The sequence below is a fragment of the Rhamphochromis longiceps genome, linkage group LG12, assembly GCF_057381845.1.
Source record: "Rhamphochromis longiceps isolate RC_006_pf linkage group LG12, R_longiceps_female_GT1.1, whole genome shotgun sequence".
Classification (NCBI taxonomy): domain Eukaryota; kingdom Metazoa; phylum Chordata; class Actinopteri; order Cichliformes; family Cichlidae; genus Rhamphochromis; species Rhamphochromis longiceps.
The window spans coordinates 45130178-45157665 of NC_140568.1; the positions used below are offsets into that span (position 1 = coordinate 45130178).

The window sequence follows — 27488 nt, forward strand, 5'->3', positions numbered from 1 at the left end:
TGAGCTGATACCTGACTCCTTCACCTTATTGATCACAGTATTGATCACCAGGAGTCCTAGACTGTAATTAAACTCTCTCCAGAGACACTGATCTCTTTCTTGCCTTGAATTTGCTTTTTAATAAATGAAGGTCAGAGAGTGAACAACAAGCAACAGCTTGGTTATCAAACTGCTTCCAGCTTTGAATGGGAGCATCACACAGACTCAGATACCCTCTAAACACCAACATCCAATGAAAATTCTAGAATTTATGTCAAAGGAACCAGAGCTCCGCCTTCCTGGACGCTCTGTTAGCAGCCATATTATTGGTCACATGATGTCATTAAAAAGCTCCAAAAGGCTCCAACAGCACGAACACAGTCCACAGGTCCAGTTCAGGTGAAGCTAGCAGACAGCTAGCAGCTACAGCCACCTGTCAGCCAAAGAGGCCACGCCCCTAACTTTAAGCCTCAGTACGATTCAAACAGGTGAGTCAAACAGGTGTCACGAAGGAGGAAACTGTCCACAGAGACAAACAGTTTGTGTATCCAGCTGTAAACATGTTTGTTTCTGCTGTAAAGTTTTAACATGAGTATGGGACTGACTCACTGCCGCCCCTGCTGGATGCTGGAGGAACCGCAGGATTTGATGCTCCAGCGTTAGCTTCATTCAGGCCCAGAGGTCCCTGCCTGGTTTCACTCTGCTTATTCATCATCATCAGTGATACTGGACACCAGCAGAGATCAATACTGGGAGGGAGGATGGGTCAGAGATCGCCCTGTCTGAACAAAATCTGTGAATCCCATCATAGAGACACACGATACGTCTTTATTGATTCAGCTCAAAGTCTCGTTCACATCACAAACCTCCTTTCAACAGAGACCCAAGAGTGCAGCAGCACTGTAACAGGTATACAAATGATACATGTTGTAACGTGGAGACACAAATGTAGAGACAACAGCTGGATGGTCACACAGACCGTGACGTGGGCTTAAAACGGGCTTCAAATCCTCCATCGTCAACACTGCTGTGGATTATCCCAGGAACCAGGGCAGCGTCTGGAACAGCTCTTTGTACCTGATTCTGTTCTGACTTTAAACCCAACTTAAGCTGAGTTTAATGGGACAGAACAACAGCAGAGGATTTTCAACTCTGAAGGACAGAAGGGTAGAGGACGTGAAAACTTCCAGAAACTTCTTCAGAAATGATTTAGAAATGTGAAAGTCTGAATCATGTCTGACGTAACTGGTGACAAACTGAGTAAATGTTGACAAAAATGTCATTTTATAGTTTTGAAACTGCTGATAAAGATTAAGAATACTTATTTAAAACTAACTTTTTGTTATTATTCAATCCGAGAACTTCACGTGTTAATTTACAGATTTATAAACGTATAAAAGTCTCACTGTTTAGTTTCCTGCTGCATCTGATTATATTGGTGAGAACCAGTAAAAAATAAAGTGTTAATATTATGATCATGAGTTTGTCCCAGCGACACCTCTGTTTGTGTTTCAGGTGCTGAAGAGACCCGAAGACGAACAGACATGATCCCTTTATCTCCCTGAGGTAACCCCACACACACACACACACACACACACACACACACACACTCTGCTGGCTGACCGCTTGTTACCCAGGTTTCCTTGCTCATGTGTTTGTGTGTGTGTGACAAAGCTGTGGACTCTGGAATAATCCCTTTGTGTCCGTCGGCCACGTCAGACAATGCCGGACTGGAAACCCTGCAGCTGCTGCAGAGCGCTGAGTGTCAGTAATCTGACAGCACGCCGTCATTTAGAGCTCATTTCATTTGTGATCTCAGTGCAGAGGCCCTGGGCGTGGTCAGCCTGGCAGCTGTAGCACAGCGGTCTCCTGCACATGCTCTGTGAAGGCTGCTGTTAAACAGATAACGGCTGGTGAACAGTGAGTCTGAATGGCTTTCAGAGCCATGTTTGTTTCTTTAGCGTCTTTTTCTGCATTTCCCTGATTTATAAGGCTTAATCATTAGATAATGAGCCCCTCTGCAGGTTTTCTGGAAATTGGGAGGTGTCTTGTTTTAGCCGGAGGATGAGGGATGCACCAAGGCCCAGGACAGGATAGAGAAGGATCCACAGGGTCACAAATAAGAAACGAGGTGTGAATCTCGTGCCCTCGTATGGTTTTTGTCTCACAGCCCTGACACGTGGAGGCGTTCCCCACGCCGGGGGTTATTGACCCTGTGCACGAGAAAATGCTAACTTCCTGGTTTGAGACCGGATGTGGGGTTGTACATTTCCGGTAGCTTTACTTTGCGGTCAATCGCTACTGCGAAGATATATCCTCCACAATCATGTCCAAAACTTGAAAATGGAAAGATGACGTTAAGTTACAAAGAGCAGAAGGTGGGAACACTCACCGCTGCTGTGTCATAAAAAATCTAATGATCAGTTTAAAGCGTTTAGATCATCAGCTGTTTACATCACTCAACACGAGCAGAACTGCATCACTGCAGCAGAAGACACATCGTCCACATGCAGAAGCACATCTCTGTATAGTGACTGGTCTCATGATTCAAACAGGCAAATGTTCAGCATTCAAACTACAGGTGAAGAACAGTCAAACCAGATGTTTCCCGTTATGTTGATATCAGCTAGTCCAGTACACACCTACACAGCATGTTAACAAACCGTGAAAACAGCCACACAAAAATGAATGATTGCTGGTAATGGTTTCTATACATTAGTATGTAGGAAGGGTATGTTGTGACTTACCTTCAAAATTACAGCGGTCCCTCGCTATAACGCGCTTCACCTTTCACCTCGCTGTTTCACTGAGTTTTTAGTGCAAGTTTGCTGCTTTTTTTTTATGTCACATTGTGTCCTGCGTCCTGATCGCTGCAGACGACCTCCTCTGTCTCTCCTGTACAGTCCAGAATCGCTGCATCGATGCTAGCAGTGTGACTCTGCAGTGCAGTGCTGTATGTCCACGATGTCCACCAAACGTTTTGCACCGTCAAAAATAAAATCGGCTCCTTGATTTCACCTCTCGCTGGTTATTTTTAGAACATAACACCCGCGATAAACGAGGGACAGCTGAGAAATATAACATTTGAATCCATTTTCTCTTTTGCTCTGAGGCGCGGGGGAAAATATCGACAAGTCGATGAACATCATTTACAGATATGTTGGGTAAATGCCCGAGACGTCTATAGAAATGTAAATCGCCGCTTGATTCATTCATTTGCTTAACTTGTTTTGGACCGTAAACCAGGCGCGAATAGGACACCGGAAACAAAGCTCCCCACAGGCGTTTCCACACCGGAAGTAGCATATGCTAACGTGCACACAGTCAATCTACTGTTCGTGTCAGCGCGAGGCTCTGCTCAGTGTGGGCCTTTCTGTCACAGACAGAAACACTGATGCACAGCAGCACACAGTAAAAGAACAAAAAAGGAGATTGTTGTCAGACTCATGTTTCATGTGTGGACCAGAGCAGCTGATACACGTGTTGATGTGAGAAAGGTTGGTGGAAAGTTTCCCATGATGCCTCACTCTTTCTGGCCTCTCCTGCTTTGTCATGCTGAAACGTCTGACTTGTTATTCTTTATTTAACATCATGTTTTGTGTGTCTCCTTCAGGAACTGACCAATCAGTAGTCAGGATGATGCCCAAGGTAAACCACACGTTTCTTTTGCTGATAGTTGTCGGGGGGGAGGGGGGGCGTGTTGTTGAGATGCTGCAGCGTGACGATGTTTCTGCTGAATGATCACGATGCTCAACAATAAAAACAAACAAGCGTTCTCCTGGTGGTTCAATAATGATGTTCCTCCACATGAGAAGCGTGTCAGCTCAAAGATGAGTCGATGTTTGGTGTTGAAGTCCAGAGGTGCACGAGGAGGCGATGCTGAAGGGAGGATTTACATCTGGGGTGGTTTTTAATTTAACAAATAAAGTCACAGAACAATTCCAGCTTGGAAATAATAAAGCTGACAGAAGAAGCAGAACAGTGAGGACGTTTCTCCTGCTCCTTTAGGAAGGAAAGGTTCAAGTTAGGCTCTGGGTAAGAGGCAGTAATAGTCCTCACAAAGACACAAGTACAAGCGTGTGTGTGTGTGTGTGTGTGTGTGTTAGCAGCAGCTGGCGCAGACGTCTCCGGGGAGTGTGTTGTCGCTCAGAGGCACCGGCGTCCCAGGATCCCCTGCTGCTGCCATCGTGGTGAGATAAACACACCGTGATCGCGCTCTCGTACCCTTCAGATTAATCTGGAGGTAATAATCTGTAATCCCCCCCCCTCTCCCCAGGCCAGAGTGGAGGACGGGGTTATCGGCTATAAGGACTTGGCAGCCTTACCAAGAGACAAAGCCATCCTGGACATCGAGAGACCCGATCTGATGATCTACCAGCCGCACTACAGCTACAGTCCTCTGGAGGTGACGTCTCCCTCCGGTCATAGTTTAGAGATTCCTGCTGACAGCTACACTGGTGCTCTCTGGACGTCCTGCCTGATGGGGGCGCTGTTTAGATGAGGCACCGTGTGGAGCTCTGGCCTGGAAACATGTTCTCTAATATTATCCTGTTTCAGCTGAAGAGGTGGAGCCGATAGCTCCAGTTTGTCATTATTAGCGTGTTCTAACGTCACTGCAACCAACCGCCACAGTCAGCTGCGTCTTCTGCACGCGTGCTGGAGTTATTGTTTCAAAGCAGGCGTTTAAATACAGTCAGATCTTAATATCATCCTGTAAAACTGAAGCACATCACTGATGCTGGATTTGTAAAACAAAACAAGACAAAATTATTTGTTGTTGTTTTTTGTCTTAATGATTATTTTAGCTGTTTAGCTTCATTCACTCCTTTTTAGTGAGGACTGTCTCGTGGGCGCCCCCTAGGTGAACTGCAGCCGGTGGGTCTGACGGGAGGAGACTCTGGAGCGGGCGGTGGTCGTATCATTGTTTAGTCATCGTGACTGTTTCTTCTTCACAGCTACAGATACTAAAGCTCAGATGTCCTTAGTGCATCTTTTGGTTGCTGGTTTGACTTTTCACAAGCAGCACGGCTCCGACATGCAGCTCAGAGACGACTGAGACGGATTAGAAGTCTTAATTCTGAATGAGCAGGCGTTTGTAGAAGCTATTATTTAACTTTGAGTTATTTAAATGGTGCAAATTTACTAAAAACTAAGTAAAGTGCAGATCCTGCTGGTTTCACTGTCCTTATAATGCAGCGTGTGATCAGATGTTTATGTGTAGCTAAATGCTACAGAAGCATTTAGCATCTACAGGGTCGGGCAGCTTGTAAAGTCCTGTTGTTCCATAGTTTCTTCTCGGTGCTTCCGGGACCTTTGTAGCTCAGCGCAGAGCCGGAGTCGTGGAAACCAGACGGCGTGGCAGCAGGTCGCTGCTCTGACAGTCGGCTGGTTAGCTCTGCGTCTGGCTGCAAACACGGACATCAATCTGCTGCTTAGAGAGCTGACAGCTCATGAAAACAGCTGAGCCCAGTGTGTGTGTGTGTGTCTGTATTTTGTGGTGCAGATTGGGTCAGACAAAGAGAGATTGTGTGTCAGAATGCTTTTTGTGTTTTGTGTGCTGCACCTTCTTTCATCTGTTTTGTGGGGTTTTCGGTTGTTTTCCTGTTTTTGACTGTCCAGCACAGCGATCAGTGATTTCAGTCACAGTCTTGTGGTTACTGCAGACTGATGACTGAAACAAACAAAAGGCACTTTTTAAGCTCATGACACACGTTTGCTGCAGCTGTTGTCACAGCATTCAGACTGCACAGGTCTCCCCTGAAAAAGCTCCCGTTTGTTTTTAACAGCAGAGCCAGCCGAAGGAGGAGACTTCAACAAAGAGCTAAATGCTAAATGTTGATCATCTGCATATAAATGCACATTTACCTAAATGCGCCCCCTGCTGGGAGCCTTGTGGCCACTGTTTAAGTGCAAAGACTGAATTCTTTTAAGGAATCTGATTTCGGAGCTTCAGGTCTTCGTCTGCACTGCTGTCATCATCCAACTCTTTCTTTACTCTAAACAAATGCTTCTCTGATTTATGCTTCACATCACGTTACCGTGAAGCATTTCTGTGTCTGGATTTAATCGTTGGGTGTAAAGAACACTGCCACCTTCAGGTCAAAGTGTAAATTGCAATGTAATCCTCTAGAATTGACATTTGGTGCAATCGTTTAAAAAAAAGAAACGACTTCAGTGTCAGAAGCAGAGTTTGTGTTTGTGGAGCTTCGTCTTCATTCTCTGAATTTATTTTTAGCTTCGAGCGTTTCATCTATTTTTGCTTTTTTCTCCCCAGAGGTCCTTGTCTCCTCGCTCCATCTCTCCTCCTCCCTCCCCAGAGGTAAGACCCCCCCCCCCCATTCTTTCTTTACATATCATCATATAGTTTATATTAGTTTCTTCCTGTTTACACTCAGAGACCTCTGCAACAAAACAAGCACTAGTGATGAGGTCAAAGGTCAGATCAGAGCCCTACAATGAAAGTGAGATATGGAAATGCAGACAATATAGGGTCTCATGACAGAAGCAGATCTCAGATGCTTTGTGGGCGTGTGACTGTGATGGGTTGTTATTAGCACAACATCGTCCTGTTGTTGTCTCAGACCAGCTTCTGTGAAAGTGATCCTGACGCTGAAGCATCTCAACATTAATGTGGTTCTGTTGGCATGTTTAACGAGGTTGTAGTCAGGAACATAGTGGAACCTCAGAAATGATGATGTCAGCGAGGAGGTCGTATACATCCCAGTGGTCACTGAGAAGGTTTGATGCTTCTTTTACAGGTTTCAGCTTCTAAACAACCTTTCGAACAGTTTAGGGATGATGTGTGTGAAGTTCTTTGTTTGAGGCTTACGAGGCTGCAGTAATCGGTTCGGACGGCATCCTTCCAGGCATACTCAGATTACTTAGAGTCATATTTTGGGTAGCTCTTCTTCACACTGACTCTGTTGGTCATTTAGAGCATTGACGAGGGGCGTCCTAAGAGTCACTGCGTTTCTTTTAAGGCTGTAAAGTGTTAGTTCAAGGAATCCTCGAGGAGGTTGAAGTCATGTGAAGTAGTTTCTCATAAGTTATCTTTAAACGAGGCTCTAGTTATCAATCAGGAGATCCTAAAGGTCTCTTAGGTGCTTCTACTAACACTAAAAGAGGTTCTTTGGTTAATGAGGGACGACCGTGTCTTCAAGGTTTACTCTGTAAAGGTTCAAGAGGCCTCCAATTCTGATTGAGGACCATTAAGTAGTGGTAGTAATGGAGGAGGTCTTGCTTTGATGGTCGTATCGATGCAGTTGGCATCATGTCTTAGAAAGTCCTCATGGGGATGCCCTGCATGTTCATTAGAAGGTTCTGAGGAGGATCACCGGCTCTGCCTTCACATTTCCCCACCGACACGCTTTTAAAATACCGTCCTCTGTGTTTCCAGAATCTGTCCAAGGAGACAAGGGAGTGGCTCGAGAGCCGATCACCTGGAGGGTCCTCGCCTGGTTCCACCATCCCGAGCACCAGAACCCACAGCACACACACCCCGTCAACGCCAAACACACCAACCACACCCAACGCACACTCGTCTGGTACTGTGAAGAGCACCGTGCAGCATTTCCACAGGCCAGGTAAACACGAGCTTCCACAAGCCGGACTCACCCCACTGACTGTGGGGAACAGTACTGAAGGGTGCAGATGTAGCTCCATCAGCTAGGTTTTCACCCAGTTAGCAACAGCATCTCCATCAGGTGACTTATTTCTTCAAACACGTGTGTTTACCCTGTGGGAGGGGCTACAAAGAGAAATTCAGAGATTCCCAGATGAGCTTCAGTGATTCGTCAGCACAGCATCCACGTCTGAGACGTGTTAGCCGCTAATGTCAGGACCAGAAAAGACAACTATTGGGATTATTAGTTGATTTGTGAGCAGTGAAACTGAATTAGAGTTTGTGCACACAGACCGCCTCCAGATGCTGATGACGTTTGGTCCACATCTGGAGTTCTCTATGTCCCACTGTGCTGACTAAGAGAGTCCAGTTTGCACCGTACATGCACCACCAGTCAGGTGTGCTGTGATACTTGGACCACACGTCATTAACCAACGAAAAGATCTGCACCTGAAACTCAGTCAGACCCAAGAAGTGCAACAAGTCCCAGATGTGCCGTCCTCTGGAGCTCATGTTCACCCTGTGAACCAGTAATTATTGTTTAGCAAGCAAAGAAGAGCACAGGTGTCACACATGTGATTTTATTGTTTTCAGAAAATGGTACCAACATCTACAAGAAGCCTCCCATCTACAAACAGGGTGAGTCACTGAGGTTCAAATCGATTTCAGAATAAAAGCTGCAATAAATGTATCGCTGAACATAATGAAAACAGAGTGAATGTGGGTCAGCTGCTGTCCTGTGAACAGCACGCCTCCTTTCACTGTGTTTAATCTGCTTTAACATGCACACTGTGTGTGTGTGTGTGTGTGTGTGTGTGTGTGTGTGTGTGTGTGTGTGTGTGTGTGTGTGTGTGTGCACAGATGTGTCGTCCTCTTCGGTCCCTCAGGGGAAACACATCGAGGATTTGATCATCGAGTCTTCAAAGTTTCCTGCAGCTCAGCCTCCAGACCCGAACCAGCCCTCCAAGATTGAGACCGACTACTGGCCCTGCCCCCCCTCGCTGGCCGTGATTGGTATGACCCAAACACACACACACACACACTCGTGCTTTCATATCTTAGTGAGGACATCTAAGTGACACGATGCTAGCCGCTCACTCTGGCCTAACTGTAACTCTGACACTTACACTTTGAGCCTCAAACATGCTTCAGACTCGTCAGCATTTAGTCCCCACAACTATAGTTGCATGGCAATTTCTGGTCCTCACAATGATGTTTAAACAAATGCATACATACACACACTCTGATCAATGAGACGCACCTTGTGCTACATTTACAGCTCATTACGAAAGTGGGATTTTCCAGGTTTTCATCTAAAAATCACGTCTGGCTTTAAATCCTGATTATTCCTGCTTCTTGTCACGTATTCGTCTCACCGTTCCCTTGGCTCCTCTCTTCTTCTCTCCTTTCCATAACTCCTCTCCTCTCAGCAGAAAAGGAATGGAAGAGGAAGGAGCAGAAAGTCGAGGAGGAGGAGGATGGAGAGCTGGATGATGAGCTGTGGGGACTCAGAAAGCTTCAGAAGCAAGAGCTGAACAAGGTGGGAGACCCGGAGCCAGCTGCAGGTGCAGATGAGCTGCAGCAGTTTGAAGTTGGTCAGGAATCACCAAAAATCACCTTCACTGTCAGAAAAGCAGGAAACAAGAAGCTGCTTTTAAAAACTCTCACAGTACGATGAATAAAGCATGAGGAGTGCTGCTGCGTCAGCTGCTGTTTGGTTGGTGGGAGACTGAAAACACTGACTTCATCATGGAGATCTGAATGTGTGCAGAGATAATCTGTGCACGGGTTAAACAGCTTTAAATGTGCTTTCACTGTCGTGTGTATCCTTTAGAGGCACGGCTCATTTCAAAATAAAAGCCACGTTTTTCCTGAAGAGCACTTCAGCTCCGTCAGAAACGTCTGTTTGCAGAATCGGCTGTGTCACTCTGCACGTCCCACAGACTGTATACAAAAGATGAACACGAGCCGTTGTTCTGGGCACTTTGCATTTTGCTGTCTAACGTTGGCTCCTCTTTCGCCTTTTTAAAAACGAGATGTGACCACGAGAAGCTGGAGGGCGGAGTCAAACACAGAGACCCGCTACTCAGTCAAATCCTCGAATTTCTCCCAACAGCTGAGCTCAGTCTGCTGTGACCTCACAGCAGCCATGTTATTGGTCACATGATGTCATTAAAACACAGAGGTCCCGTTCAGGTGAAGCAGACAGCTAGCAGCTACAGTCACCTGTGTCACCATTCACCTGTCAGTCAAACAGGCCACGCCCCTCAAACTTTAAGCCTTAATAGGATTTAAACAGGTGAGTAATAAACAGCTGTTATGAAGGAGGAAATCCCCCACAGAGACAGAAGAGTCGGTGTATCAGGCTGTGAGCATGTTTAACATGGGAGTCTCTGGGACACTGCGCCCCCTGCTGGACACCAGAGGAGCTGCAGCGTGATTCTTCAGACCTGGAGGTTGATGTTTGGTCCTCTTCAGCTCTTATCGCGTGTTAGCTCGATGCTGAAGGGTCTGCTTCGGTGGAAGGAAAACGATCCCTGCGTGAAACTGCTCGATGCATTTTTCATTATTATTGTCTTTCTCAGACATGTGCAGATGTTGGGAAGGTTACTTTTAAAATGTTTTCCACTACAGATTACAGATTACATGCCCCAAAATGTATTCTGTAACATATTCCGTTACGTTACTCAATGAGAGTAACGTATTCTGAATACTTTGGATTACGGGGCGATCGTGGCTCAAGAGCTGGCAGTTCCTCTTGTAATTGGAAGGTTGCCGGTTCGAGCCCCGGCTCAGACGGTCTCGGTCGTTGTGTCCTTGGGCAAGACACTTCACCCGTTGCCTACTGGTGGTGGTCAGAGGGCCCGGTGGCGCCAGTGTCCGGCAGCCTCGCCTCTGTCAGTGCGCCCCAGGGTGGCTGTGGCTGCAATGTAGCTGCCATCACCAGTGTGTGGATGTGTGTGTGAATGGGTGAATGACTGAATGTAGTGTAAAGTGCTTTAGGGTCCACAGGGATTAAGTAAAGTGCTATACAAACGCAGGCCATTTACTTAATATATTATTATGCTTTTTACAACTACAAGTCGTCTTCTGTTTCTGTCTCGTGTCAGATTCAGTCTAATCTGGGCAAAATCATCCTGAAGGAGGAGCTGGAGAAGTCTGCAGCGCCTCTGAGGAGGAAAACCCGCTCTTTACCAGAGCGCAGCCACAACGCCGGTACACACACACACACACACACACACTTGACATTTTTTGCGTTAGGTACAGATTTCAGAAAGAAAATACAAAAAATACAAATAAAACACAAAGAAATATAAAATAAGTAAGATAATACACAGTATGTGATTATGGGTTTGGTTGTGGAAAATATGCAAGACATAAACTTTATAGCTTAACATAACTATTCTACCACTACTTTGTGGAGACCAATAGTCACTCATGGTGACAAAGACGTCACAAAACCACAAAAATATCATTTAATACGAAGAAAATTTGCAAAGTCGAAGGAGTCTAAGCACTGTTAGTAAAAGTATCTGAACCTGAAATTCTTCTGATTTTATGAGCGTCACTTTTCAGAAAGTAAAGTGAACGAGGAAGTAAAATTTCTAAACAGCAAAACATTTTTAAAGTTTATCAGTTGTTGTAACTTTTGGTGCAAATTAAAAAACTGCAGTTTTAGTGTTTCAGGTTCAGATTTCAGTGAAGGCATCATGATGCATCGTGGAAACAGGAAGTGATGTCACCTGGTCACAGGTGACTGTCGTGACCTTTCAGAACAAAACATCTCCAGGTGGAAGGACTGATGCACATGTTGTGTAGCGTTTCCTTTCCCCCTCACAGCCCCTCCCCTCTGCTCTGCAGGGTCCAACGCCTCCAGGTCCGTGTATTTCCCAGCGCCCTCTAAGAGCGGCCTGTCCAGGGTGAGTATCCGCACACTCGCTGTGAGGTTTGACAACGAAGTTGAGCGAAGACAACAATCTGTTTGTGTTTGTTTGCAGCTGCGCTCGGCCGAGTTCAGCTCCTCGGAGAAACCTGCTGCAGGTACAAACGTCCGTCATTAAAGCTCAGGTTCAGGATTTTACAGGTGTAGTTTTACAGGTGTAGTTGTACACCTGTAAAACTACACCTGTGAAGTATTTTAGCATTTTGTGCTGAAAATTGAACTTGTACATCAGCACAAAACATCCATTCTCAGACTCGACTTTTTTCCTGCATCAGTGAACTCGTAACAGAAAATAATGAAACTGTTTGTGTCTCTTTGTGTCTCTGCAGGGCTTCAGGTACACTTTCCATTATTTTAACCTTGTTTGCAGAAACTCCTGATGAATAATTGGTGCTGGTGTTCATCATACTGTTTGTTTTTGTGTCAGAACGGGGACTCGAGGATGGACAGAGGGAACTCTCTCCCCAGCATGCTGGAGCACAAGGTACAGAAAGTAGAGCTGCCGAAGCTCTGCCAAGCTACTCTTGGATCTTTATGATGTCATAGAGGGTATCTCTGAGCGTCAGTGTGAGATAAAGAAGGATTATTATGAACTGTCACTTGTGCAAAGCTGCCCTTATAGAATAAGAATATGGAATGAGCAGGGCGGATGTATTAAACATGTCCTGTTTCCACATAACTCAGGCGCAGCAAGCAGATGGTAAAATGGCCTGCATTTGTATAGCGCTTTTCTAGTCCATAGGACCCCAAAGCGCTTTACACTACATTCAGTCATCCACCCATTCACACACATTCACACACTGGCGATAGCAAGCTACATTGTAGCCACAGCTGCCCTGGGGCGCACTGACAGAGGCGAGGCTGCCGGACACAGGCGCCACCGGGCCCTCTGACCACCACCAGTAGGCAAACACGGGGTTAGTATCTTGCCCAAGGACATTTGGCATGCAGCCAGGATGCAGCCTGGGATCGAACCACCAACCTTCTGATTAGTGGCTGACCTGCTCTGCCACCTGAGCTACAGCCACCCAGATAAATGTGTGAGGCTGTTTCGTCCCATCAGCGGGACACGAGGACAATGTGGTTCTCACGTCACGTCTCCTCTGCGTGTCTGCGTGCAGGTTTATCCCTACGAGGTGCTGGTGGTGACTCACAGAGGACGCAGCAAACTGCCCCCCGGTGTGGATCGGACACAGCTGGAGGTAAAAAAATGACAAACAAGACCAAGTCTCTGTCGGTACGACTCGAGCTGCTGAACCTGTTCTGATATCAAACCACATCGTTATCGATATCCGGTCTTTTAGTCTGCTGTCATCAGCTGTTTCCAGGTCCAAACTCCGCTTCAGGTCCCAAAGTCACACAAACACTGCAGCATCACTGAGAGTTAAAAACTGTCTAAATTCTTTCATCATTAATAAAACGATCAGCGTTGCTGCTTTACCAGGTGTAACAAAGTTTAACATCCAGGCATCCATGAAAACAGGATTTATTACATTTAACAGAGTTAGAAGTTAGCAGGGAGTTAGCTCGCTAGCTTCCAGCTAAACATGATATAGCATGTTCTGACTGAGAGACTTCTGAAAAATTCAAACGTACAGCTCTGCTATCACTTCCAACATAAATGAAGACAGAAACTAAACAGCAGTGATGTTTGTAGTTGGGCTAGTTGGTATATAATGTTGTGCTACGTGATCGCTAGCTACACAGCTATGTTAGCATAACATTAGCACAGTGAAGCTGGAGGATGAAGCTAACACTTTTCCACTCGATAAAAGTTAACGTGAAGGTTCCTGATGGTTAGAGACAAATACAGTCGCAAGGCAGGATGCTGTAAACGGACCAAACTTCAGTCAGGAGAACAACTGAGATAATTCATCTACAATACGAGGTTAGTCATTAATGTACTGCTGCAGGGGCTGTAGTTACAGCAGAAGGGTTTAAACACTGAGCTTTAAAATGATTAGCGGCAATAAAAACTGAGAGAAGCCAACAGTGATCACTGACTGTTTCAGATTAAATAGAACAAGATACAAAACATGTTAAAAACACAACAGCCTTCATAAACTCAGAGTAGCTCGGACCAAAGCAGGGTTCATACATCATCACTTAAAGACCGGACAGAGTCATCCAGGGTCCAGGGCGGGCCGTCACATCTCAGAAAATTCTGTTTTATATAATTAAACATTTATTGAAATTGACTGAGCGAGAATGTTTCTTCCTCTTATCTTTAAATATTCTCAGATGATCGACCGCTGGCTGTTTAGGACCACAACGCTAGAATCATATTTAATATTTGGCAGCTTCGTTAATAAACTCTTTGATGCTCGACGACCTTGGGTTGTTTTAGACGCAGCGTGGGGTCGGTGCAGGGTGAAAAATGACAAGTGCCTTCTTTGTTCCCGCTCTCTCTCTGATTGTGGCTGTCTCTCGCCCTGCAGAGGCACCTCTCTCAGGAGGAGTTCTTCAGTGTTTTCGGGATGTCCATCGAGCAGTTCGATCGCCTCTCCCTCTGGAAGAGGAACGACCTGAAAAAAAAGGTCTGTCTCTTCTGAAGCTGCTCGCCTCACAGTCCCACGCTTCCAGCCGGCGGGACGCGGAACCAAACGGACTCCGAGCGCCATCATCAGCCGACACCCTCACTTCAGTTTTTAGACACCTCAGGAGGCTTCAGGTTTGCAGAGAAACATGAGTGCTGCACACATTAACGTCACCGTTTATCTGCAAAACGTTAGCGATGAAGGACGGAGCGAGCACAAATAATACATCACAGAACGAGGACGAGTCTGCGGTCTGTGGCGGTTCGTGATGGGTCAGCGCTCTCACAAGACCCTCTGAACCCCTGCATCCCAGCCACAGTCGGACAACCGGCCAACATTCCTGCTGACTCCGAGTCAGCTCCTGGACTGACAAACAAACCTGTTGCAATCTTTATACGAAGAATTAATCCTATTGGCTTAGCCAGCTATGATGTCATAGTGACAGCACTTCTTTCCAGCATCAAAGAGAAAAACAAGCAGACGGTTTTATCGCAGTCGCTCGACTTCAGTCATGACAGACTGAACGCCCTCCTTAAACCTGCGGCCGGCGCACAAACTAACCCAGCGTGGTTTAGTTGATGATGTCAGCATGTCGTTTAATCACAACAAAATATAAAAACCATCTTTAGACAATTTTATTTGACCTTAAAAAACAAAAAGTGGAAGACATTAAATAATAATATAAAAGCTCAGCTTGACCTGAGTTCATAAACAAACACAGTGACTGATTTTACTGCCCATCATATGAGAACATGAGGCTAAAAAGTACTAAGAAGCTGCTAATTAAAGACCGTAAGCTGACAAAAAGGAACAAATCATTTCTGCCTCAAGTGGCGATTACAGGAACTGCAGTTTTCTGTCAACCAAAGAGGCCACGCCCCTAATAATACAAACTTTGAAACTTTAATGAGTTTCTTAAAGTAATAGACACACCCAACCCGACCCCCAGTACAGCTGACAGTCGCCTCACAGCTGGGGAGCTCTTACTGACTGAGTTTGGGGACAGACTATCCAATCAGGAGCCCCCTTTAAGCTCAAAGGGTGGTCCCTTTCTTCTCCTCTCGTTGGCTCCGGTTGCTTCGAAGCTCGTTCATCATGCGTTGATCCACAGCCTCCGCTGGCTGCGATGAAACCGTCTCCTCCCAGTTTTTTTCTTTCTAGTTCAGCAGAAGCCACTGCCACACACACACACACACACACACACACACACACGTTTTCATATCTTAGTGAGGACATCTAATTGACATAATGCTAACCATCAGAAATGAATGCCTAACTGTGACCCTGACACTAAACACCACCTTTAAACTCGGGGACGGGCACTTTGTCCCCATAAAGGCTGTTGATCTCCACAAGTATAGTTACATGCTGGTTTTGTCCTCACAAAGATGTCTAAACAGGTGTACACACACACACACACTTCTGAGAGATGTTTGCAGTGCAGGCTGAGCTCTGACGGCTCTGGTTCCTCCAATCAGCGTCTGCGAGTGTTGCTTAGTGACCAAATGATGTGCAGCTATTTTTTAACCTACATAAAGAAAGTGGCATGTTTGTTATTAATGGAGTCTAACTAAAAATGAAATGATAGATCCTGAATGTTGACGAGAACACGGCGGGCGAGTTCAGCTCTTCCGTACGTGTGACGTCATCACTCTTTGTTAAATATATGTAATGAAACATCCACCAGCTGCACTGAATATCAGCATGTTTCACAGCTGTAGGTGGTTAAACCCGCGCGGGCTGGACTCAGGACCGGACGTAACGGTGGTATACAAATCATTTTTAATGTGTTGGTAAATCAAGGCCAGCAGGTCTGAAAAGGAGAGGGGATTTCCTCCCTCCACGAGGTGCAATCACAAAGTTCTGCAACAAATAAAAATCAAACGTGTTTCTGGATTCGTACGATGACTACGTACGATGGTGATGACTCTGTCTTAAACCACAACTCAGAGACCAAACGCAGCATCCCTGTCGCTGTGTGCTAGCACAGCGTGCCAGCCGCTGACTGTTGCATTGAAGAAAAGTTGATTTGTGTTTGTTTCACAGCTTAGAGCGCCAGAGGCCTGAGGGTCAGACTTCAGAGCAGGACGTCCAATGAGCAGAGGTGGGCGTGGTTAGACAGCGCCTCGATGCGGTCACAGGTGGGCGTGGGAACATAGACCCGGTGATAACTCGGGAGCTTCACGCTTGCCGACAGGTGCATCAGGTCCCCTCCACCCGTGTCCGCTGAGAGCCGCCACCTGAGACTCGGACGGGTTTGATTTTTGTTGTTGGAAAACTTGTGATTGCAGCTCGTTCACATCAGCAACACGAGCTCGTCATTAAATCAGGACTTTATGAAGCTGCTGCTCGTCTGCTGTTAGCGTCCATCAGAGTCTTTTTACTGATCTTCAGTTTCACATAGTTTGAACTGAGCTCGCTGGGCTCTGGGAGGTTTCTGACTAATTTTTGCAAAACAGTCTTTTATTCTTAAAGCTTTAAGGCCTTCTTCCTTTAATAAAGTAACAATAATAATAATAATAATAATAATAATTCTAAGCATGTAAAAACGAGTCTCAGCTCGTTCGTTCCTTCAAGTCCGAGTTCAGTAGCTCCGCCCTGCGTGAGGTTTAAGCTCAGATCACTCTCACTGCATCAGTTTTAAAAAGAAATCACCACCGCCACTTCCTGCATCACCCGCCATCACGTCTGCCTCGCTGCTTCCTGTATCTGTGGATCAATAAAATAAAAGACTGAGGATAAAACAGATGGAGAAGTGAGACGTGTCAGAGCGAGCATCGGTCACTTTATGATTTCCTCTTTTCTTTCTTTAACTTTTCTTTTGTCTGGATGATTCTGACGCCGTTCACCCAGACGCGCTCTGATTGGTTTGTGTAGTTAGAAACAGGAAGTGATTGCTGTGACGACACATGATTGTTCCATGTTTTTCTTTTTTGTACATTGAAGTGTTTTTTCTGTTTTTCTTGAGTTCTTTAGACTCGCAGGGCGGCTTCAGCGCCCGTCAGCGTCTCTGCTCGTTCACCTGCTGCGTGCGTGATGTCAGGATGATGATGTCATATGTTATTCTAGCTTTCTTTGAAACACGCTGGTAGTTACGGGTTTGAGTTTCTCTTCTTTGGACTCGTGTTTCTCACCTCACGGCGAGCAGAACGACCTGAAGAATTACAATAACCCAAAAAACTATTTAACATATTTTTATCCTTGTTTTTCTTTGGACTCATTATGAGAGTCAGACGCGTGTTGGGAATTGTACCTCCGGCAGTTTGAGAAATACGAGCCCAGAGGTCAGAGGTCAGACTCGCTGACGAGCAGCCGCCCTGCTGCTGTACATACTGAACCACTGAATGACTTCATGCTAGTTGCTGTTGTTTTCTTCTGTGGATGCAGCTGCTGTAACAGATGAATGGTGACGTGAGTGATTAACCAGGAGTTACAATAAAGAGCATTTCTATTTGGAGAAAAAACTCTGCTTCACTGGCTTCACGTCGTCTTTGCACTGCAAACGTTTCTTTAAGACAAAAACATCTGAGTGTGTTAAACGAGCAGCGAGTCAGCCGCACTTGATTAGCGTGCCAGGTAAGCACTATTTAACTGGTAGGCAGTCCAGTAGAGCCCAGTAGAGTGTGAAAACAGATGGGACAAGATGCATGTCGTGCCTTTTGTGTACTTGACTCCTCTCCTTGTGTCCTCGTCTCTCCCACCAAAGATGCAGAGGAGGAGCCTCATTTGAACGCGATGCCAGTTAAATAGACGTTTGGCACAACTGGATCATAAACGAGCACTGGGAGAGTGGCTCGCTTCACAAAGGAAGATGAAAGTACAATATTAGAGAAGTACAAAGAGTTTAATCACATAAATGAGAGTGAGAGCAGCACAGCTGCTGCAGAGGTCGTGTGTGGGAGGAAATATCAGCTTACAGACGGTCTCAGTAACTCAGTGAAATAACAAGTTTGCTCCTGTTGCTCCGAGATTGAAAGGATTTCCTAAATCACATGTACATAAAAAATACTTAAATACTGTTCTACCATCAGAAGAAGAGATAATTACACTCTGTCGATATGCCACAAAAGTGTTCCTGTGACTTTTTGTACAAACAAATGATTTTACAGGTCAGTGTGGACGTTCACCTGAGAACAGCAAAGACGTGTTGTGGTTATAGACAGGAAGCCGTTATTACACTGTGCTGCTCAGTACATGCTGAAAACTGTTATTTAATTAAACCATAAAATAAATGTGCTATTAAAAAATTAAAACATCAGTGTGACCTTAAAAACTATCGCTGGATAATAAAACACATTCATACACTGAGTGGAAACGATCCACACGAAACCATAAAAGTACAAAAGTAAATTCAGACATTTGGATGTGAAAATATTTCTTTGTAGTGACGATTTTAGCGCCCCCTCTGGTCACAAGTGGTCACTGTTCATTGCTGTGGTTTTTATTCTACTTGAAGCTGAGTTTTGGTGCCTGTCTCTTTAAGGTCCCCTCCCTAAACGCCCACTTTCATCTGATTAGCCGTTTCTGGAAGCCTGTGGAGGGGCAGCTTATTGCATCTACGTGTCTTCCCTTTTTTTTGATACGGAGGGTTTGTAAATTTACTAAAAAATAGTAAATAAGCATGAACACAGTATTATTAGCTAGCTGTTAGGTTTTTTGTAGCTTTTTAGCTTTACTAAAAAATATCACTTCCTGTTGTTTTTTTTTTTTTAATGTAATGGTTTGGTTGGTTTAATGATCCAGGAACTGGCCTCCCAGCCCAGTGTTCATTCAGTGGTGCTGGTTTCAGTCATTATGCAAATGTCTTGTTTATAAGGTAGAAACCTGCAGTCAGCTGAGACTGAAGGAGTCACCTGATGATGACGAAACGTTTCTCCCACTGAAAACGTCCAGATGAACAGAATCAACCTTTTGGGGCTTTAAATGTAAACTTTTGAAATGGACGTGAAACAGTGAAATTAGTGACAGAGGTTTCCCTGAATTCTGTTCATCAGCTGCTGTTTATTGAAACTTTCACAGCTCAGTAAGTCTCTGTTTAGCATGTTAGCTAGCTAAAATACCAACATTAGCACTGAACACAGTATTATTATCTAGCTGTTAGCTTTTCAGCTTTATTTAAAAAGATTATTTCCTGTTGTTGGTTGGAAATGTAAACTTTTAAAATGGGCACGAACGAGAGATCAGCTAAGAGATCGACAGCAGCGAACGCAGCACTCATGACCAGCTTCATGTCGGGCAATAAGGTTTTTCTTGGGTTTTTTTATTATGTTAGACGTGTTAAAATCCTTTGGCACACTCTCCCTGCACCATCTCTGAATAAAATATGATAGCTAGAAAAAAAAAACCAGTCCACACTAGTTGATGGGATGTGATATTAGCCGCGCAGCCGGTGTCAAGCAGCTGCTTTAGTTTCCCATTCCTAAAAGAATAATGAGAAATAGTGAAATTAGTGACAAAGGTTCCTCTGAATTGCTGCTGTTTTCTGCTGTTTATTAAAAATTTCACAGCTCAGTAATTCAATCTCTGTTTAACATGTTAGCTAAAATGCTACATTAACACTAAATACACTATTATTATTATTTAGCTGTTAGCATTTTTAGCTAATCAATTATTAAATACTATCAGTGACACATTCTAGACCTTGTAGTACCATATCACCCTATTAGAGCACTTCGCTCTCGCTCTGCAGGCCTACTTGTTGTTCCTAGAGTATTTAAAAGTAGAATGGGAGGCAGAGCCTTCAGTTTTCAGGCCCCTCTTCTGTGGAACCAGCTTCCAGTTTGGATTCAGGAGACAGACACTATCTCTACTTTTAAGATTAGGCTTCAAACTTTCCTTTTTGCTAAAGCATATAGTTAGGGCTGGACCAGGTGACCCTGAATCCTCCTGTTAAAAGGGAGGTTTTCCTCCATACAGTCATCGCGCTGCTCACTCGATGACTGTGTGATTGTTGGGGTTTTCTCTCTAATATTGTAGAGTTTTACTTTGCACCCCGAGGTGAATGTTGTGAATTGGTGCTAAGTAAATAAGCCTGAATTGTAAAATAAGTTATACATTTGATGGCTGGATACATGAGGATAAAGAGAAATGAGGCTGATGTCACTGTAACCTGATCAGTGTGAATAACTTTGAATCTTTGAATATGAAGCTTCAGTAGCATTTTGTGCCGGGGCCGTCTGTGTTTGTGCGACTCTCACCTTCCTCCTCTGGAAAACTTTTCCGTGTTCGATGAACAGCGCGGAAGGAGCCCGTCTCAGGGAGTTTTTAGCTGAGGCCGTCCGTCGCAGCAGAGGGTTCAGGATGCCAGCCTGGACCAGCAGAGACCAGGTTCAGAGTGGATATATTATCAACGCTCAACGGCCTCTCACAGGTCGTTCATGCACCCTCCCCCATCCACACATGTCCAGGTTCAATTTTCCTACCTGAGCGCGCTCACTGTAGATGGCCAGGGACTGTCTGAAGGAGGTGCGCTTGTTTTGCTTTGTGCTGGATGCCAAGTTGATCTCTGACCCCGCCCTCAGCGGCACTACCTTCCTGTCGGTCAGCTCGAGCTTCTGAATGCTTCGCTGCACTTCGGCCGACTTCCTGTCTGAAACGCAGAGCATCCAACCGGTCCTCCATCAGCTCCACCCCGTACTCCATCTACACGTTACACTGTTTATCCAGGACTGCTCACTAACAGCTGATGATAGGAGCTTATCAGTGATTTTGGCCAGCTGTTGGTCCATAGCGTTTACATCTTATGGTCTTATGTTCACATTAAATCCAAACTTTACACTTTAGATACGATCAGATCTGATTTTGAAAGTAGAGCAGTCGCCCCCTGCTGGACACTAGAAAGCGTGCAGGTTTAAGGCATCTCAGTTTTCAGACACTGGTTCATGCACACGGCTGTTATTGTGCTTCATGTTGACCATTTCTGAATCAGCATCGCCAGGTTTTTAAGAAACTTTCAATTTTCATAATAAAAGCCCAGCAAACCTAATATAGGGAAAGTCTTTTATTTTGAAGTTGAGCATCATAAGGACTCACTGTGGCCGCTGAGGACGGTGTTGCTGTAGGTCACTGAGCCTTTGGACGACACCGAGCTGCAGCGAATCGAACCCTGAGAGCCGTGGAGCTGAAAGACGACATACAGGCGACGTTACGAGTTACTCCAAATAAGATTGTTTATCTTATTCTATTCTGTTGTTTTTCTCTTAATTTTTTACTGCTCTTCGACTTTCTGCTGTGACCAAAAATTTCCCACATGTGGGACTATTAAAGGATCATCTGATCTTATCTTAAATCCGAATGTTGTGCGGTGCAGCCCGTACCATGTGCCCCAGGACGGAGGTGTTGGAGTAGATGGGCTGGTCTCGGCCCGGCTCGCTCAGGTGGAAGGGGTCGTCCATGTAGGTGTTGGAGGAGGGAAACCTGCGAGTCTGCAGCCCACTGAGGACGAGAGGAAGCAAAATCAGCCCTCAACTCAGAGCCGAGATAAAGCTTTATCGGAGTTAGCGACGCTGCGCTGGTGAAATATGAACATCACGCCCACAGAATCAGGACTGCGTGTAAAAATAAGAGACGATTCAAAGGGCCTGACAGGTGCTGACAGCTCAGAGATACAAATGAGCACTTGTATTCAAAAAATCTTCAAATGAATAAAATGATTGTCGCGATTGTGTATTTGACAGCCCTGATTTACCCGAATGTGACATTCAGTGTTTTTATTATAATAAATGTTATTATGATTGATCCATAAACGTGGGGTTGGGGTTGCAGTACCACATGTGACCACTAGGACGAGCTGGTGTTTCAGCCTGAGATGATGCACCTCGTACCTGAGAGTTACACCTGAGTGCTCCTGTGTTTTGTTGTCATGGTGACAGTAATACGCAGCGCCGTCCTCCAGCAGCTTCAACCACCGCTGCTTCTCCTCTGAGCTGCTCACCTGAAGGAAGGAAGGAAGGAAGGAAGGAAGGAAGGAAGGAAGGAAGGAAGGAAGGAAGACACGTTATTGAGTAACAAGTTGAAGTGAATGAATTCAAACTCCCTGTTCCACCAGCTCACCTCCAGCACCGCCATCTGGTCATCGAGCATGCTCAGTGTGATCCTGTAGCAGTGCTTGGTGTCGGGTTTGACCTCACAGCCTCTGAGCTGGATGGTGTACTGAGGCGAGCGCTCCCCCTGCACCACCTCCTCCTCCTCTCCGAACATGTTGAGGACCCCGGCCTCCACCCGACACAGTAAACTCTGCCACTGGCAGTTCATCAGTACGTTCAGGAAACCTGCCGCAGGCAAACGCCACAGCTCAGACCTCGCGTCATGTGACCTCGCTAACAGACAGGCGATGTCACAGAGGCTACATCCATCTTTGATGTACAGTTAGTTTCCATGCACATTTTTAATTCGTATATAAAAGACACAAAAACTCTCTTCAATGATCGAATCGTGCAGTTTACTGTGCTGCTCTGTCCGTACCTTTGTTCTTGCTGAGGCTGCAGCGAGCTGAAGCTTCCTCCTCGTCAGAGTCAGACTGGACTATACTGGACTGAAGGAAGAGACACGGCATTAGCAGGAAGTGCAGGTATGACCACGGCTGCTCGTTTCATGGTCACAGCTACGTTTGCTTTCTCACAGAGCAGGTTCGAGATTATTCACGCCAGGAGGCAGTGACGATCCGAGGCTGTTTGGCGCCCAGGCGAACACTCCCTCTGCAGATGTTGTCCAAGATAAGGACAATCGTGGATAACACCTCCCACCCACTCCATGATGTACTGGCTAGTGACAGGAGCACGCTCAGTGAGAGACTGAGATTACCCACAATGCACCACTGAACAACACAGGAATCATTCCTGCCTGTGGCTCCCTGTACAACTCCTCCACCTAACACACTGTGAACACTGCAACAGTTACAGCCTTTTTACACACGCTCTTTTCTACTCTGGAATATTCTTGTCAATTTTCTTTATATTTATTTATCATCACCTCTGTTAGTCCTTGATATTTAGAATTGAGTGATCTGTTTATATTAGTGCTGTTTCTTAAATGTGTAAAATCTGTAACATAATGTATTGTTTGGAGTTTAGTCTGTTACTGTTACTATTTTTACCATTTCTTCTTGGAGCAACTGTAACCCACATAATTTCCTTTAATCAATAAAGTATTCTGATTCTGATTGGTTCAGGATGACCTGCCATTATCCAATCACACATCTGCTTACCTGGATCTGTTGCTTGTTTCTCTTCTTTTCTCTTTTTTCTAAACTGAGCACCCGAAGACTTTGAACTTTTCTTGTCCATCTTGGTTTTAATTTTGCACTCCAGTATGAACACAAATCCCCCAACCCGAGGATCACCACAACATAACCTAACACACCAACACCTTAGTTCACAGATTCACTTTGTCTCTGGTTTATTTCTGAGATTTCGCACAACCCAGGATTCAAATCATGAATCCATGATGGGCTTGTATTTACATCATTATAAATGAAATGTGCTCTATTTGGAAGCAGCAGGCCCCTCCCCTTTCGACGGGCTGTGTGTGAGACTTTAAATCATCAAACTGTAAATTATAAATTTTAAATTGTTATTGATCCTTTACCCCGAGTCCTAAAGTGTAGATTTACTTTCTTACTCTTCTTATTTTTATTGTTTGTTTACTTGCACTGCTGTAACTGTATGGCGTTATTTTTGTGCCACTATTCTGAGCGCACGTAAAAAAAGGTTTGCAGGTGCAAGTGTTGCATTTTGAGGAGAAATTTATTTTGAGCAAAGAAAAGCTGAATGTGAGTGAACAAAGTTCATTGCTGCGTGCAAAAACTGTATTTCAGTGTTTGCTATTATCCACACACACACACAACAGCAGCCCCTCTCGCTCAGTTTTTGCACTTGCGCTTGCTCGCAATGTGTTGCTCGCGCTCTCAACATTTCTGCCCGTGCACGCTCAACTCTTTTTCTACACCGTTATATTTGTGCCACAAAACCAGCCAATCACAGACTTGGATGCAAAAAAATCTGATTGGCTGTTTTGGTCTCCAATCAGCTCGAAATGACGAAATGCAATATCCCAGAATCCATTTCGTCCAAAACTCAAACGAGGCAGTGGCGGAGGAACACAGAGTGGCAGAGTTTGAAATATTACTCTTTCTGGGTCACAAAATAAACTTTTAAGATATTTTCATGCGAGAATGTTTCTGTGTGAACTTCAAATACCTGCTCAATTTATCAAGACATCACATATTTGCATAAGTGCTCTAACGTTTTTGGAGATGTTGAGAGCGCGAGTTACGTTGAAACCAAGCACACCATTGTTTTTCTTGTGACATTACCAATAAGTTTGATGTGTCACATGGCCCTCTTCCTATTGAAAAAACAAAAGTTGTATCCAAGATGGCCGACTTCTAAATGGCCACCATGGTCACCACCCATCTTGAGGAGTTTGCCCCCTCACATATACTAATGTGCCACAAACAGGACTTTAATATCACCAACCATTCCCATGTTATCACAGTTTATCCATATAAATGACCCACCCTGTATACAGCACACTTCAAATATATATCTTGAGTCTTGTCAAATCCAGAAATACTCAGATGATACTGCCATTGTAACGTCTTTCAGGAATGGACAGGAATCTAAAGACTGGGACCTTTTCTTGTCTTGAGCAACTGGATTCATAAAATTATCTGCAGGCCTTTCAATTCTCATACAAATAGCAGATGAGCTAGGACTTTTTCTCTGTGATCAGAAAAATTATTGTTATTATTCTTTTTGTTCGTAAGGCATTGTCTGGCGGATGATCTGATATCGTCGTGTTGGTGTTGTTCCAGGTTCAACATTGCAAGTGACCAATCACATTGTTGTGACGTTATTCTTTGGCATGCCAAGCCATTCGTGCATTTATGAAATTCCAATGTTGCAAGGACAATATCAATTCTGCTTAGCGTTTATTAAAGGGTTAGGGTCCGTTGATTGGCGGACAGAGGCGGTTTCAAGCAGCTTAAGTACAGTTTTTTGTTTTACGGCAGTTTTTCCCGAAGTCGCAAAAGTATGACGTCACCACATTCTGATTGGTCACTTGCAATGTTGATCCTGGAACAACATTTAGTATGTTGATCTGGGAACAACACCAACACGACGATATCAGATCGTGCTTGTCTCGCACCTCTGGTGTTTTATAAAAACTATTCCAGACTCCACTGTTAGATTATATGTTATGATATGTGTTGGCATGAACTGGAATTAATGGGTAGAAGCTGGAACTTTCCAAATAATGCCATTCTGAAGTTAGGGAAAGAGAAGCTCCTATAAACAAAGTCAAAGTGCTTTTACTCTGAAATGCAAAATGAGATTGATTTGAGATTGAGATGTTACTGCTGTCGAGGTTGTCTATGGTTTGCATGAACTCCAATTACTTAGTGGAAACAGAAATTGTCCTGTTAACAGCATCCGTGTTTAATTATAAAAAGTCCCTCACAAACAATTATAATCAAGATATTGACGTGATAAAACTGTGGGGTTGTACACTGTCAATGTAGAGTGAAATGATCTCGTGGAAACAGCAACTTTGCTTTTAAGGGTTTAAGGGATTCTGAAGTCAGTGAAAGAGTGGGTCATACATGGGCAATTTCAACGGGCCGTTACTTTGAAAGGCAAAATCAAGGCGACTTGAAATTGACTTGGTATCCCCGTGATAGTGTACACTGTCGATCTAGAGTGAAATTATCCTGTGGAAACAGCAATTTTCATTTTTAAAACATTCTGAAGTAATTGAAAGAGTATATCACATATGGGCAAATTCGACGGGCCATTAATTTGAAAGGCAAAATCAGAGCAACTTGAAGTTTACATGGTTTTACTGTCGGGGTTGGATACTGTTGATCTAAAGTGGCATTATCCTGTGGAAACAGCAATTTTCCTTTTTAGAGCATTTTGAAATTGTTAAAAGAGTATATCTTTTATGGTCAATTTGAAAAGTCTTTTATACTGGAAAGCAAAATCAGCCTGACTTGAAATTGATATGGTATCACTGTGGGGTTGGATACTATTGATCTAACATGGATTCATCCTGTGGAAACAGCAAATTTCAATTTAAGAGCATTTTGAAATAGTTAAAAGAGTAGGTCATATATGAGCAATTTGAAAAGGCTTTTATTTTGGAAGGCAAACACACAGTGACTTGATATTGATATGGTATCACTGTGAATTTTTTATTCTGAATTAATTGAAAGAGTAGTTCAAAAATAAACATTCAGAGGGCTTTTACTTTGAAATCCAAAAGGAGATGGCTTTAATATTGACATGTTGCTACTAGAATACTGGGGTACGTCATTTGTATCCAACATTAGAGTGTGCAAATGAGACTAATCGATATTTGTGAATGTGCTCTTAATTTACTGAAAGTTGGCCTTTATTTTGAAATCATGCTTCAGGAGCTTTTATTTTGAAATCAGGTTACCACATCTTTTGCCATAATACTCAGAATACACAGCGAACGTAAAACAAAGTGGAGGTGTTTTTAGCTATACATCTTATACATGTAATACATTTATTACCAACCTGAGTTTATCCGCTGCTCATTCGACAACATGACGAATAACTTCTGAAGTCTTAATTCAACTCAAGACGCTGTAGATTCCCGTCAGTAACACTTTCGGTCCGCTAGTAAAACGTAGTTCTATTAATCTGCGCTTGAACCGGAACCGGATGTAAGTCCCAAAAAACTGAATTGTAGAACTGAAACTGAAATTATTCGAGAGCTAAATCTTTAAAGGATAAAATACGGTTTCAAAGCAAATGAATTCATTTTCAAAATATAAAATTCAATTTCAGTTTAGTGATGATCATTTTCAAACCAATAAATTGAATTTCAAATTAGGCTAATTCATGTTCAGTTTTTAAAAGCATTTATTCAAGTTACAATTCAGATTCAATCCGAGCAATTCAAATTTAACTTATTCAAATTCAGTTCCTGATGGCACAGATTTCTGCCCATGATGGTGTATCTGAGTGTCTCACCCTGCAGGACAGCAGCTGGTCTGACTTATTCAGAGACGAGTAGCTGTGCATCTCCGTTTCTCCTGCGATGCTCACCTCCTCGATCACCTTCACACAGAACAGAAAAATATTTGTGCATAAATAATTTGAAAAAGGTGAAAGAAAACAGAGAAATGTGCCACCGGGAACAGTTCAGCTACAAACTGCGTCAGGAATCTCGCTGTCAGACTGAGATGCAGAGTTCACAGTCGGGCAGATGAAGCCTGTTTGAGCTTCCAAACACCGGAGTGGAAGATCTCCTTCAGACCTGCTGGCAGGTACAGGCAGGCCAGCAGAGTCCAGCTTCAACAGCGTTGAAACAAAAACTTGGATGTGGGAGGAATTCTGAGCAAGGCAGTCAGTGGGGATGGGAAAGCTGCAGGGCAGTG

The 27488-nt window shown here is 44.3% G+C and overlaps 2 protein-coding genes across 9 annotated transcripts in view; one reads left to right on the forward strand and one right to left on the reverse strand.

The window, feature by feature from the left end:
* The window catches only part of LOC146658128 (dematin-like), a 30055-nt gene extending 12435 nt beyond the window's left edge, over positions 1 to 17620 (forward strand). For 2 of the 8 annotated variants that reach the window (XM_085426573.1, XM_085426572.1), the window contains 15 exons: positions 1495 to 1545; positions 3593 to 3627; positions 4086 to 4169; positions 4256 to 4384; positions 6254 to 6298; positions 7376 to 7562; positions 8195 to 8239; positions 8462 to 8614; positions 9031 to 9140; positions 10711 to 10816; positions 11462 to 11520; positions 11599 to 11649; positions 11971 to 12027; positions 12665 to 12745; positions 13982 to 17620. In XM_085426573.1, the coding sequence (XP_085282699.1) occupies positions 3616 to 3627; positions 4086 to 4169; positions 4256 to 4384; positions 6254 to 6298; positions 7376 to 7562; positions 8195 to 8239; positions 8462 to 8614; positions 9031 to 9140; positions 10711 to 10816; positions 11462 to 11520; positions 11599 to 11649; positions 11971 to 12027; positions 12665 to 12745; positions 13982 to 14095 (1233 nt within the window). In that variant the 5' untranslated portion in view covers positions 1495 to 1545; positions 3593 to 3615 and the 3' untranslated portion in view covers positions 14096 to 17620. Of the gene's footprint in view, positions 1 to 1494; positions 1546 to 1597; positions 3477 to 3592; positions 3628 to 4085; positions 4170 to 4255; positions 4385 to 6253; positions 6299 to 7375; positions 7563 to 8194; positions 8240 to 8461; positions 8615 to 9030; positions 9141 to 10710; positions 10817 to 11461; positions 11521 to 11598; positions 11662 to 11970; positions 12028 to 12664; positions 12746 to 13981 lie in introns of those variants that run through there. The other 6 variants (XM_085426576.1, XM_085426575.1, XM_085426579.1 and 3 more) reach the window with 6 other exon arrangements.
* Positions 17621 to 17788: 168 nt separating this feature from the next.
* Positions 17789 to 27488, reverse strand: part of LOC146658129 (actin filament-associated protein 1-like 2) — a 23579-nt gene continuing 13879 nt past the window's right edge. Inside the window, exons 8-16 of the mRNA XM_085426571.1 lie at positions 27082 to 27168; positions 22544 to 22613; positions 22133 to 22350; positions 21904 to 22013; positions 21397 to 21514; positions 21113 to 21200; positions 20503 to 20669; positions 20278 to 20388; positions 17789 to 19499 (exon numbers count right to left, since the gene is read on the reverse strand). Coding sequence (XP_085282697.1) covers positions 19473 to 19499; positions 20278 to 20388; positions 20503 to 20669; positions 21113 to 21200; positions 21397 to 21514; positions 21904 to 22013; positions 22133 to 22350; positions 22544 to 22613; positions 27082 to 27168 — 996 coding nt within the window. The 3' untranslated portion in view covers positions 17789 to 19472. The remainder of the gene's footprint in view (positions 19500 to 20277; positions 20389 to 20502; positions 20670 to 21112; positions 21201 to 21396; positions 21515 to 21903; positions 22014 to 22132; positions 22351 to 22543; positions 22614 to 27081; positions 27169 to 27488) is intronic.